This window comes from Buteo buteo, chromosome 5 (assembly GCF_964188355.1).
Source record: "Buteo buteo chromosome 5, bButBut1.hap1.1, whole genome shotgun sequence".
Classification (NCBI taxonomy): domain Eukaryota; kingdom Metazoa; phylum Chordata; class Aves; order Accipitriformes; family Accipitridae; genus Buteo; species Buteo buteo.
Window position 1 is genome coordinate 24,638,933 of NC_134175.1, and position 13,478 is coordinate 24,652,410.

Below are 13,478 nucleotides of genomic sequence, written 5' to 3' on the forward strand. Positions count from 1 at the left end.
ACAAACGGCCGCGGCGCGTGGGGCGTTGCTGCGCAACGCCGCGCCACACCACGCCGCGCCGCGCCGAGGCGACCGTTGGAGGGTGCCGCGCGCATGGCCAAGCTGGTGCTGGCAGGTGAGGCGCCGCCGCCGCTCGTCTCTGCAGGCTTCGCAACTGTCCGTTCGTCTAGTCCCTCTTGCCAGCGGTGTCTGCACGGCACGCTGCCCCAGCCGTTCCCGAGTCAGCCTTCTCCCTCACCCCGTCGGCGAGGCTTCTGCCTCTCTCTGCTGCTGTCCACCCCGGGGTGGCCTCCCCAGCCCCCTAAACGCTGGCTGCAGAGGCTGTTTCACCTCCGAAATCACCCTTTCTCTGCTGGCTCATATGCTGGTCCTGTTATTTCCCGGGAACTCACAGGATGCTGGCTATATAAGACTCTTTTTTAAGTGGAACAGTGTGGGGAACAATGTCTCTCAATCGCGGCAGAACAATTTTTGACTGGAACAATTAAAAAATGTTTGGCTCGTTAAGCCCTTATCAGTCAATGTCACAAAATCTTCCATCTGCGGTGGTGTCACTGTGTTCACAGGTAAGGCAAACTGCCCTTACTATGCCAAAGCTGAACTCCTGGCTGACTATCTCCAGGCTAACTTGCTGGACTTCAAGGTTCACAAGATCACTCAGCACCCTGACAAATGGGAGGTAAGGGTTGTAAGTCAAGTCATTGGTAGATGCCCCAGTGTTCTACAGAGCAGCAAATGTGCTTGCCTGTAGTATGTCTCTTCTTCTCCAGTATTACTGTTTTAATATGTGGGTAGAGGTACTGCAGAAACAGCTTTGGCAACAAAAGCCAGCCAGAAGAAAGGTTTGAACGTTGTGAGAGACTGGCATTCTCGCGAGTCTTCGCACAGAAGATGGGCACAAAACATGGGCCAGCCTAAAGCTGTATTTTGTCAGTAAGAAGTTAATTATTTTTTTATCATGTATAAATGGGTACTCAGCCTGTAAATCTTTTGCACATTGTGATTGCATATGCATTCAGAGTTGTTACTTGTTAAGAGCATTTCTGGCATTCAAGGGCTTTGAATTACAATAGAAGTGCGAAATTAAATCTCACATATTTGTTTACAATGTGGGTGGGCCTTTCTGAGTACTTTTGCTGCAGACTTGTTGCCATGTCTACACTGTAGCCCCTATAAGGAACTCAGAAAACTGCAGTATTACTTCATGAGATAGACAGTACTATGATGTTTATTACCTCTTATATTTTGCTTGACACCTCAGCCAAGTAACTCGAACAGTTAAGTGAATAGTGATTAACCTTTGCAGCTTGCTTACCTTCTGTGGCTAAATAGGAATCCTCAGGTTACTCGCTGCTTCTCAACATTGCTATCTTCACTACCGCTAAGACAACTGAGCAAAATTATAGCAGTAAAATCAAGCAGAAGTAAGACCTTTTGCTGAGGTATCACAGTGAATCACCACGCCTTGCTTTGTGTTATTCCCCCATTTTGCACACACTTTTTGCTTACGTAAGTTGTGAAGCACCTTGTAATTATGTACTGAGAGGAAATAATAAGAATGTTTATATCTGTAACATTTAAGTGTTATCAAATGTGAAAAAGTATTAAAACCTTTTGGTGGGGATGTTTACATTAGCAGTGGCTTCATGACATATGTGAAATGAATGGATGGGAACACAGACAGTCTCCCATCATTTGGAGAGAACTGTTGGACCGTGGAGGGAAGGGTCTGCTTCTCGGAGGAGTTAATGATTTTCTGGAATATGCTCAGGTAATGAGCTGCCCTTAATACTGTAAACTCATATTTTACATTTTCTTATAATACTGTTGTTCTTCATTCCTCCTTCCACTGTAAAATAAAGCTATCCTTTCTAATGTTACCTTGCCGTGTTTGGGTTGCCATTTAATTAGAGATCATCCTTTTTGTTCTTAGCACTATTACGGCATCACCTCAATGATGTCGAGTGAGGAAATGTTAGAAATTGCTGAGGAGAACCTGCAGGCGCATATTGAAGTTGAAAAAGAGGAGGAAGAGATTAAAAGTCTCATCAAGCCTTTGCAGATCTGGATCACCAAGTAAGAGTAAAAAGAATATCTATGAAGTTTCACTCAGCTTCAGAAGAACGCACTTTTTCCTATCACATATAACAGGTGTAACCTCTGAAGTTATACACAAATCCCTGTAATTTGCTGATTTGAATTAGGTCCTGTGCCCCTCAGTATGAGCATTCAGTATATAATTTAGAAATTATTTCTACTTTTGTTACATTTTGCACCAGTTTAAGTAAGAGATGTGAACAGGCAACATTTAGACCCCAGATCACCTTAGAGAAAAGCAAGTATTTACAAAATAGGCTAGGAATTTTGTGCAACTATTTTGCATTAAATGCTTTTGGAAATATTTAAATATGTAAAGAGTCTCTTGCATTTCTAGCTTTAGAAATGTCTGTACTTCTGATAGTCCTAACAGAGCACCTTAAAAAAAATTGTGGTTCTTTAAAGACACTAATTTTTAAGTGACAGTATCAACTGAAATGTATAGGGTGGAAAAACCTCCAAATGAAAGGAGGATCCAACTGTTTTAATTTTTAACCTGTTAAAATGACAGAGCAATAAAAGATTCAGGCTAGTGGTCTATTTAAACATTATCAAATACAAAAGAAATATCTTTGTGTTTATTTATGTAATACTTCCAAACAAGCAGTGGTTAGTCATCAGCTGTAATTTTTCTATATTCTTCTCTTACCAGTGCATCAGGACCAATCTGTTATCAGCTGATCCCTCTGTTGGCAAATGGAGAAGTGTTTGGGATGACCACAGAAATCAGTATCCATTTGCTTGACACTGGCCAGTTTAAGGAAGTTCTTTGCGGTGTTGTAATGGAAGCTGAAGATATGGCATTCCCACTTCTCCGCAGTATTTCAGAGCATACTGAAATAGATGAGGCTTTTGTGCAAGCCGATATTATCATTGTTCTTGATGATGTTCTCTTAAACTGTGAAGCCCAATCCCTTGAGAACTACATCAGAGAAGTGAGTGAGATCTGTCAAGTCTATGCTCCCCTAATTGAGAAGAATGCCAAGAGTGAGGTCAGAGTAATTTCATCAGGAAAAACATTTGTAAACCTTAAGGCGATGATGATTATGACATACGGCCCATCCATTAAGCCTGAAAATGTCATTGCCATTGCGACATCCTGGGAAAGCGCTGCTAAAGCCATGCTGGCCAGGAAGTTGAATATGAACGCAGCAGGTGAATATTTATGTGTTCTTGTAGCATTTGGGGAATTCAGTGGATGGACACCTTTGAGAGTACATATTTCATTGCAGAACGCAGTTGATGTGCATGCAGAAATGCAAGCACAGCAGTGCACCCACTGAATTGCGTGGCTGTACAGAATGCCAGGGTGTGACGAGCAGGTGCTACCGTTCTCTCCGCTTACTGCTGTCTGGATCTGTGCCTGATCCCATGAATGTTGATTCTTTTGCTAACTCTTGGACGCAGCCCTGCCATTCTAGAGTGTATTTCTTGCAGGAAATATACTAAGAAGGACTGAGCTGTGTTGCAGATCAGGAACTAGGACTGCAAGATTGTATTTGAACTCTCCAGTGCATTGTTGTTTTGGAGACACACAACCCAGCTGTGAATAAACATGACAACATACTGCTGTGCAGATAATGAGAGTATAGTAGAACTGTGTTGTAGGGTTATTTCTGGGTTAATTAGCTTTCTTTCTGAGGTCAATTGTTATAGCTTGGTTATATTTGCATGGTTCTGCACTGCATAGCAAAGAAGTGCTCCAACAGCCTGCTCAGCATCAGGATTCTTTCAATGTTGCGGGGGTAGGAACTGGTCATCAATGACAAGTCTAGATATTTTGAAGCCTAATAAAACAAAAAAGTATGTTAAGGGGCTGAATAGCCTACCAGCAGTTTGTTTGAGAAATTCCTTTTGCACCAAAGCAGGTAGATTTTTTTTAATTTATTTTTTTTTACTGTTAGGCATTCTATATTTATGTGTACAAGATTTTAAAAGGAACATTGCTGTATGTTTGCAATATGACTTGTTTTGTTTTTTAACAGCTAACTATTTACTAGGTTTTGCCTATTATGTAAAGTAACAGGATATAAATTAAAGTACCTTTTTCAGCTTGTGATGAGGTTTCATATGTTATGGAGAACCTCGTTGCATTTTTTAGATCAAATCTTTTCTGCTATCAAGGCAGAACACTGTATTAAAGAATAATTCATCTTGAAAGGGCCTTCTGAAGATCATCTAGTCCAGCTTACATTGTGAAAGTATTTGTCTCTTCATTAATCTATGTATTTTCCTCTGTTACAGGAGTTAAAGATGTGATTGTTTGGGGCAATATTACTGGCTGTAACTACATTGATTTATCACATGCAAAACTTTATGGATATGACTGTGCTCTTTGGGGGCCAGCTGATTTTCCACACCCTTTGTTGAATGTGATTTATGATAGGTACAGTATAGGTTTATTTTTTTAAAGTAAAACTAAATAACTGCTTTTAATCCATGTTTATCTGAATAGTGTAATTAGCATTAAGAAAGGTTTTTTTCTTCAAGATTTGTCTTTACTGACTAGCGCTGTACATAAAGGAAAATTCAAGTTGAAGTACTCAGTCTGCAAAAGAAGATGAGTAGTTCCTAGTGCTACACATAGTTCTGACTCTTCTGCAAACTTTGTTTATAGCTATATTTTCCTACATATTATGTTTCTCTTATATCATATCAGGAACAGACGATAAGAAGTAATGAAAGTCCAGATAGTGACTTAGATGTCTAGTATGCATGAAGAAACTTTGAAATAATACTAAACATTTATCTGCATCTTGAAGTACCTGACTTCCACTGAACATATGGCCTGAGCACACTAATATTGGCAGTTTCCCAAAATAGACAATTTGTTAACATATGTAAAAAGTATACCTGGCAGCTAGACAGCTTCTTGTGGAAAGAAAAGTAGCAGAAAAAGGATGGGTGCAGTGAGAGGGCGGCAGATGTGACATACACTCAGGCCTGGCTATATGGAGCTCCCACTCTGGTCTAAATCTAGCATTTATTGGACAGCAGACATTTCTTTTGTTCTATACTTGTCCTGTGCCTAGCACAGGGGGATTATGGTTCATGGCTGGGTTCTTATGTAAGATGGTAATACATATAAATAATAATAGTAATAGAGGTTATGACTTCAGTACATGAACTAACTTTTATTAAGTAGTGCTTGTTGTTACCCTTTGAGCCACTTTTTATTAGACCCTATTTTTTCTGTCTTTAAGTGCCTTGTCTTCAGCAGTGAAGTTTGAGTAAGTTTCGACTGTTCCCTAAGATTGAGTTCTTTTTTTTCTCTAGAAAAATACTCTTCCTGCAGTTGTCTTAGTTTTTTCTTCTTTTTTTTTCCTTTTTTATTTTTTCCCCCCTTTTTTGTCGGTAGCAAATGGATCCATTCAGAATTTCAATCTGCACAGAGTTCACTGAGCTCCCAGGTCTGTCATTGTGTTGGAATGTTACCTGCTCACGCGGTAGCCACTATACTGAGATACTGGTATCATGGCTCTCCTCCTGGAGAGATCATTTCTGTGGGAATACTTACTAAAGGTAAATCTACTTTTGCTTCACATATTCTCTTGTAGCTTTCCCCAGTATTTATAATGTTATTTTTTAATCAAGATTTTTAATTGAATAAGAACTTATAAAACAAATCATGATATAATGGGAGGCTCAGAGTTTGTTTCAGCATAAGAACCTCCAAATCTAAGCAATTTTGCTCTCCAGAGCTTGTGATTTGATACTCACTTCTTATAAGCATCTCTTAGGTTAATATTGTCTTGTTGCAGATTGTCTCTTAGACTTTTAATTTAAATGCTTTTCTGGTGTATGTGTTTTGCACAAGGACTCTATAGTTCTTGGAGCCTAAGCTATAAAACCATGTTATTCTTGTGTAGTTATGTGGACCAATAAATGGAATGTTTCACCACAGCCATTTAACCCTTGTATGAAATTAAAAATTTAATTTTTTTCCCCTTTTTAAGATGTAAAATTTTTACAGCAATTGTGTTAGAGCACAGTAAAGACATGGACCTGTTGGAGTGGGTCTGGAGGAGGGCCACAAAAATGATCAGAGGGATGAACACCTCTCCTATGAGGAAAGGTTGAGAGAGTTGGTGTTGTTCAGCCTGGAGAGGAGAAGGCTCTGGGGAGACCTTGTTGTGGCCTTTCAGCATTTAAATGGGGCTTATAAGAAAGATGGGGACAGACTTTTTAGCAGGGCCTATTGCGATAGGACAAGGGGTAATGGTTTTCAACTAAGAGGGTAGATTCGGACTAGATATAAGCAAGAAATGTTACAATGAGTGTGGTGAGACACTGGAACAGGTTGCCCAGAGAGGCTGTATATGCCCCATCCCTGGAAACATCCAAGGTCAGGCTCTGAGCACCCTGATCTAGCTGAAGATGTCCCTGCTCACTGCAGGGGGGTTGGACTAGATGACCTTTAAAGGTCTCTTCCAACCCAAACTATTCTATGATTCTATGATTCATGTATGTCTAACTAAAATACAAAGTTACAGTAAAAGGGGAGCTCTTCAGTCTCTGAACTGTACACTGAAAAAGCCAATCTCTGTTTATAGCAAGATCTGACAGTTTCAGCCTTTTCAAGTCTGTAAGACTTAATCTTGACACTGGTGAGGATGCGGTTTTAATCAGAAAAAATATGTTTGAGTCATTTTTTCCTTCTTCTTCAGGTCAATTTTGCATTCCTGAAGGAATTGTCTTCTCTATGCCAGTGAGGTTCCAGAATGGTAACTGGGAAGTCATGACAGAATTAGAAATCAATGAAACGACCCAAGTAGTTCTGGGACGCTTAGCCCATGAGCTGATTCAGGTGATTTCTTGTATTTAGTAGTATGCACATTCTGCCACCTAGGGGTATGTTGCAATATAACTTTGAATACCAAGACCTTTAGTCCAAATGTTAGACGTATGAACTGCACGCATGCACTTACGCATGATAAATACCAGTTATTTATAAGTGTTAGTTAGTATTTTTATATTGGAATGAACAAACGACTGCTCTGTTGCCCAAAAAGGAGATGATAAAGTAAGTTTACCTATGTAAGTGTAGATTTTGCACCCCCAAGTTCTGCAGGCTTTGTGCAAAAAAAAATAAATATTAGCTTTAATTTAATGTTTCAAGGTTCTAATGCTGCTGCTGTTGATTTTGTTTGTGTCATATTCAGAGTAGTTCTATGCCAGGAGACATATCTTTTGGGATCCTTATGGCTGTGACTCTGCATGAATGAAGGCCAGATTTTACTAGAATTAGGGATTTTTCAGAAAATGCAAAATCAGTGAGCAGTAATTTCATCATTAACTTCTTGTCACTTAGTAAGACAAAATGAATTTAATTTGACTAAATATTAAATACTAAAAAGACTGGTTAAAATTCTATGTTCTATCTTCAATCAGATTTTGTGATCTTCAGTCATATTAGTAACATGCTAGGATTATTTTATTGTAACATATTTTAAGTTTGTGCTAGAAATTACAGTGGATGACAAGAATGGGTGATATTAAAACTGCTTTTTTTTTTTTCCTCCCCCACTCAGGAAAAGCTTATTGCCCTAAAGGAAATAAAAGAAATGCATCCGTATGGAGCTGATAAAATCACTAGTAAAAAATATTTGCATCAAGGTGGGTTTTTCTCCCCATAAAAGATGAGATCAAGTTTTAAGGGAGAATTTAAGTAATGGATTCTTATTTTATGTCCCTTTCATTTAAAGCAGATATAAAATCCTTCAGGAAGGAATATAAATAACAAGTGCTTGTCCAATGTATCCTGACCATGTCTGGGGCATGGTAATAGGAAGGGCAAGCCTGCATGGTAACAACCTTGTTTTTATCTGATAAGTTTCTATTGTGTCATTCATAGATCATGAATACAAAAGCTGAGCATAAATAATACATCTAGCATGACACATTTTATCTTAGGTTATTAGTAAATATAAAATCTTTTTAACCCAAGTAACTATTATTAGAAAAGCACTTTCACCATATGTCCTACTATATGTTTTTGAACTCTTTACTATACTATTCTTTACTGTCTAGAAATAATGAGTTGAATTTCTAACAGAGAAAAATATACTTTAAATTGGAACTCAAACTTCTCATTTTTTCTGTTTGTTACAGTACCAAACAGTTTCATTCAGTAGCTTTAGTCTATAAGCCAGTCAGAAGAAGAAAAGCTTGAGACACCCAAAGACAGTAGGCTAAAAAGAGAGATTCCTACTTTCTATAGAGAAGGCAATCTTGGTAAGTGGCAGCCACATCTGCCACTTCTTTCAATTACAATAGATGAAAGATCTCTTAGAGATCCCTAGATTATAAATTATTAAGCAATTTCACTTTGTTTGTTAATGACACACCAAGTTTATCATGACTTAATTTTTTTAAATGCACAATGGTATGAGAGATTTTGACTAAAAATCTATAGAACAACTCTAATATTCCTTCCTAATATTTAGGAACTTGTGTGAAGGCTATAGCCTACATGATACTGCCATGGCAAAACTCCCCTGAATCCACAATCTCCTTTTCCTGTGCAGAATAAAACCCCCACATCTTCTCCCAAGTCTGACTATGCTGCTTTTCCTACCTATTTTACTTTTCAACTTCTCTGTCCTCTTGAGATTAAATAAAGGAAAAAAGAATCATTCATCAAAATAAGAACTGATAAACTTTAAAGTGTGTCTTATTTTTTTACTTTTCCCTATTCTCAGGTTCTGAAATCCCTGCACTTTCCTAATGTTCTAGCCATTTCTTTCTACTTTTAGGTCCCAGAGGCCTTTTTCCTTAGTTAATTTTCTTTTTCCCTTCCTCCAAATTCTTTCTAGTACATTTATATCGGCACTTACCATACTATGAGCTGTTCTTCTGCATTAAGGGCAGGCTGAAGAATGAGGAAACTATTTGGAGCTTGATGCCCAGAGCCTTTAGTGAGCACATAAACCTTTTGGTTACCCATGCTTGTTTCTCAGGAAAGGACTACAGACACAATTAGGTTTTCTTGATAAATGCAGAGTTTAATTATTCCACTAATCATGACTTTGATTAACCCAGACAGGAGATTCCCAGTTAGGTAAGCATGTCCTTCCCTGTCTGCTCTCAACTTTTATGGCACTGCTTTTCTGTAGAGCTGTCCTGTTCCTCTTGTGGCTGCTTTAAACACTAAGCAAAGGGCCTTTCCACTGCTAGCAGCTAACTGCTTAGTTGTGGCCTATTCTTGTGACATTAATATCAGGTGTCATACTATTCAAGTTATACTGAAGTGCTCTGCTTCTCTTCTGTGTAAGTAGTGTAGGAGCTTGGCAAAAATATATACTTTTTTCATTTTTGGTTTTGTTTTTTTTTTTCAGAGATGGAAACCTTGCCTACTGGCTCACTTTAGCCAGAGTTGTCTGAAGGAGAAAATGCTGGAAATTCCCGTAATAAAACAGTATTTCCATTGCTCAAAAGAGCAAATTACAAAGAAAGGCTAAACATTGTCATAGCTTTTACAGTATCTTCCTCATCAAAAACCTGGAAATCTGTAGGCAGAAAAATATTTCAAAAATAGTGTGAACATAACGTTCTTAACCTGGAGACCAAAGTAAAATTCCTACTGACTTTAATGAGTCTAGGATTTCATTTACATCCAACAACTTATTTCTTCAGACCAATAAACTATTTCAAAACCATTGTTTAATGTCTAAAGCATTCATATTATGACAATTTTGAGCAAGATTGTCACACATAGAGTAGCAGTTTTATAACTCTAAATTCTTGTTTCAAATGTAGTGGAACACAGTACTTGCATAAGAATATATATTCTCAGGCAAAACTGATTTTTAACACTAAAATTTAAATGCATACATCTCCTTGGTGACAAGATCATTTTTGTCTCCATGTTTTTTATTTATTTCATGAGTTTCCTATGGATTACTCATATGTTTTAAGTCAAACATGCAATTAAGTCCTTGTCTAAACAGAATTGTTGAGGAACAACTTTCACTTGCATGTCTTTGGTGTCTTAAAAGATGGAGACTGTGTTAAATGAAATATTATTTTACTTGCTGATTTTTTATCAGATGTGAGTCTTTAAAGCAAAATTAAAAGTTTCCTGTTCTTTGAATCAGATAGACATAGTTAGAATAAATTAATTATTTCTGTTCAAGTGGAGGTTCAAACTCTGAACAGGGGTAGACTTCTTACATGAGGAAACCAAGAGGAGTTTATTTGTCATTTATCAGCTGACGTGGACAGAATGAGGAGGGGCATCTCACTGGTCTTAGAAAGAAGAGCTCAGAAAGCTGGGATGTCGCAAGGGAGTTGGAAGAGTGAAATGTTCTTGCATGAAATGTATATGGAAGAAGCAACATTTACAGGAACTAAGATGTTGTTACAAGTATCTTCATGGAAGAGTTCACGTGGGAATTGTAGAGGCAGGTGTTGTAAACAGTCTTGCAGAAAGTGGTTAGGAATCATTCATTTCATGAGGAAGTGGTCTCCAGGGAATTAGTTTCTAGTAGTGTATGCACAGAAAATTGGCTGAGTCTCAGAGGAGCATCTGGAGGCAGATGTCTCATGAGAGCACAGCAGGGAAGGATACTACCAGTAGTCTTTACAAACTACCTAGCTTGTTCCACAGCTCCTTCTCCAAGACAGGAGGGTAAAAGTTAGCTTCTCTAATGTGTATTTACATTTGGGTTTTTTCTATATGGGATATGATTTGGCGATCTTTTACACACTTAATTCTTCTATTCTGCCTATGGAGATAGTACTTCAAACAGACTGCAATTCAAGCACCCACGCTGCACAGCTGTTAGTGAGTAGGAAATTATCTGTTTCTGCAATATATAAGGCTTACCCGACTTCTGAGTCACTACCTGAAAACCACAGGCAAAGAATTTCTTCTCAGAGATTGAGAGGGGAAAGACAAATGTCTTGGATATCTCTTGTATCCTAAATTATTCTAATTAGATTTGCCTAGTGGCCTGCAGGGAAATTCAGGTCTTTCCTCACTGAACCATAATAGAATGGAAAAGTTTCTTTTCCTAGGTTTTGCTTAGGAGAGAAAGAAAGAATAAATATAATAGGAAAGCTAAAATATGGTAACATATTCAAAGTTGATTATAGTTGTAACACAGTGATTGACTTAGTCATCACTAAGTTTGTTTTTTCTATAAGTAATAAGTAAACTCTGGTACATATTTTCTCACAAGTTACTGAGTAATGCTATGTATGCAGGATATTCATAGCATTGATGAATCCTGCTACCTGGGTGTTAGAGTAACGGTTGAAAAAATTTATGAAAAGGGGCTTTAAGATAAATGTATCTTTCTTACAAATGTTATATATATTCTGCATAAACCCTAGCATTTGGGTGTACTGAAGAGTGTGTAAGCCTTCTGGTTGGTCTGAACAATTCTTATTCTAGGACGTTATCACTAGGACTTACTATTTTTCCTCTTTGTGTAGTTGCACCAACTGTTTGTTACAGCACACTGCTTTCTGCATTATTGTGCCAGCTTCCACCTCGTTTTCAGTCTCTATAGCAACACTGTTTCTCAGCAACTGGGACATGCTTTGTGAAGGCCCCTCAATTTAGAAATATTGCACTCCAACCATAAGAAAAAATTGCTTTGAAACAAAGATCAAAGAAGTTTTATCTTTAATAATTCAGGATATTTATTACTAATTAATTAGTATTCTCTGTTTTGACTGCTTAGACAATTACCTGATACTTTGATGTGGGCCTTTGCCAGGCATTTGTTGTGAGCAGCATTCATTTAAAAGCAAAACCTTTAGAACTATGTCTTGAAGTCAGCTTTTAAGTGCTATAAAACTACCGGACTTTTCTGGCAGTGTCGTCTGACTTCTGGGCCTTTAGTAAGTAGCTGAAAGAAAGGTAAGTGCTGTTACTGTATTTAAGAGGAGACTGTAATTTTGGCCTTTGAACACAACATAGAATGCTTTCACCCTTCACGGGAAACAAAAGTAATTGTAGTTTATTCATATTTAAATTGTTGATCATATGTTGTCTGATTTCAAAAGAAGGAAGGCCTCTGTGATCAAGTCAATCTATTGGGAGATTTCTGCCTTACTTAATCTGCTTTGTCTTTCTCTGTACTTTAACTTTGTTATGTAGCATGCTTACAATGCATTTTATTTGCTAAAGTACATATTCTGAGAACCTGTATAGGCAAACAAAATACATGTAAGTAATCAAACATGTTACTTTTCTTGCACATTCCAATAGGATTCAAGGATAAGGCTATTCTTGTTCTGCATATGAGACTATTTGTGTTAATGGTATTGGGGTTTACAATTGTAAAAAAATATTTCCTGTACATTTGTGATAATTTTAAAATTATTTTTTGTTTTGTGGAAGTGTTTTTAATTATTAATAAAGGGGTCATGTAGCTGAAATACAACACACTGACTGAAATAGTGTATCAATGAGCAGAGTTAGTTGAGATTTGATGGCAGGCAGATACTGCTTCTACTTTCATATTATGTTCATTATAAAGGAGATGTGCTAACACTGAAGTAGATCCTGTTGATTTCACCCAAGCACTCCTGCTGCAGTCAAGATCTGGACTCTCCATAGAGTTTTGTATATAAAAATGTAGAGTGTACATATGTTAATAATGCCTTTCATAACTTTTTGGAGGGAGGGTTCATGGGTATGATGTTATGATGTTGCACAATGACAGCCAGTTTGGTAAAACACATAAACACATACTTAACTTTGAGACCACAAATACCCTAGTACAAGAGTATAGTGTGTTTATCCATGTGGGTAATTTAAAGGTTAGACATTGCACTGTACTGGATAGAGAGCTTATCATCTTACAGTATCAAGTACTAATAGATTATGCATGCTGTTTAACTCGGTGAAGTCAGTGGATCTGTTCTTATTTGAGTGAGCAAATTCTAAGGAGTGAGTTCTAATTTAAGTGAGTTTAACCTGTGTATTTTTACATTCATCCTTTTGCTTTACTTTATGGACCTTTGGTGGAAAGAAAAAAAGGAGGAAAACATGAGGCAAGCTGTGTGTTTGTAAGTCTATCTTTCAAGTTGCTACATGTAGCTTTCACTAAACACTTATGTTTAATTCATTGCTTAGAATCTTCTGATTTCATTGACTCCATACATTGACTTTTCCGTCAAGCTGTGCAGAGGCATATACTACTGCACCTATTTTAGGAGTAATTGTATAAGCAAAGTTACATGCGTACGTAAATATTGGTCAGAATTGCAGTCTTGCAGAACACAGGGTTGAGTCCAAGCTCTAAGCCTTAGTAAGGAAGAAAATAGAAGAATAGTGAAAAGGAAACATAGTGGTATTTCTTTCAAAGAAGAACTTCAATAAAAACTGTGACATTGTAGTCTTTAATGAAGAAGTTTTACAGACTGAA

At 37.5% G+C, this 13,478-nt stretch overlaps 1 protein-coding gene across 1 annotated transcript; it reads left to right on the forward strand.

Annotated features, from left to right (window-relative positions):
• Positions 1–93: 93 nt before the first annotated feature.
• On the forward strand, positions 94–9,466 carry MDH1B (malate dehydrogenase 1B). The gene is given in 12 exon segments (XM_075029285.1): positions 94–115; positions 567–679; positions 796–886; positions 889–929; positions 1,637–1,771; positions 1,934–2,076; positions 2,750–3,252; positions 4,342–4,483; positions 5,456–5,619; positions 6,765–6,904; positions 7,629–7,713; positions 9,435–9,466. Coding segments are annotated over 12 exon segments (1,611 nt in total).
• Positions 9,467–13,478: the final 4,012 nt, after the last annotated feature.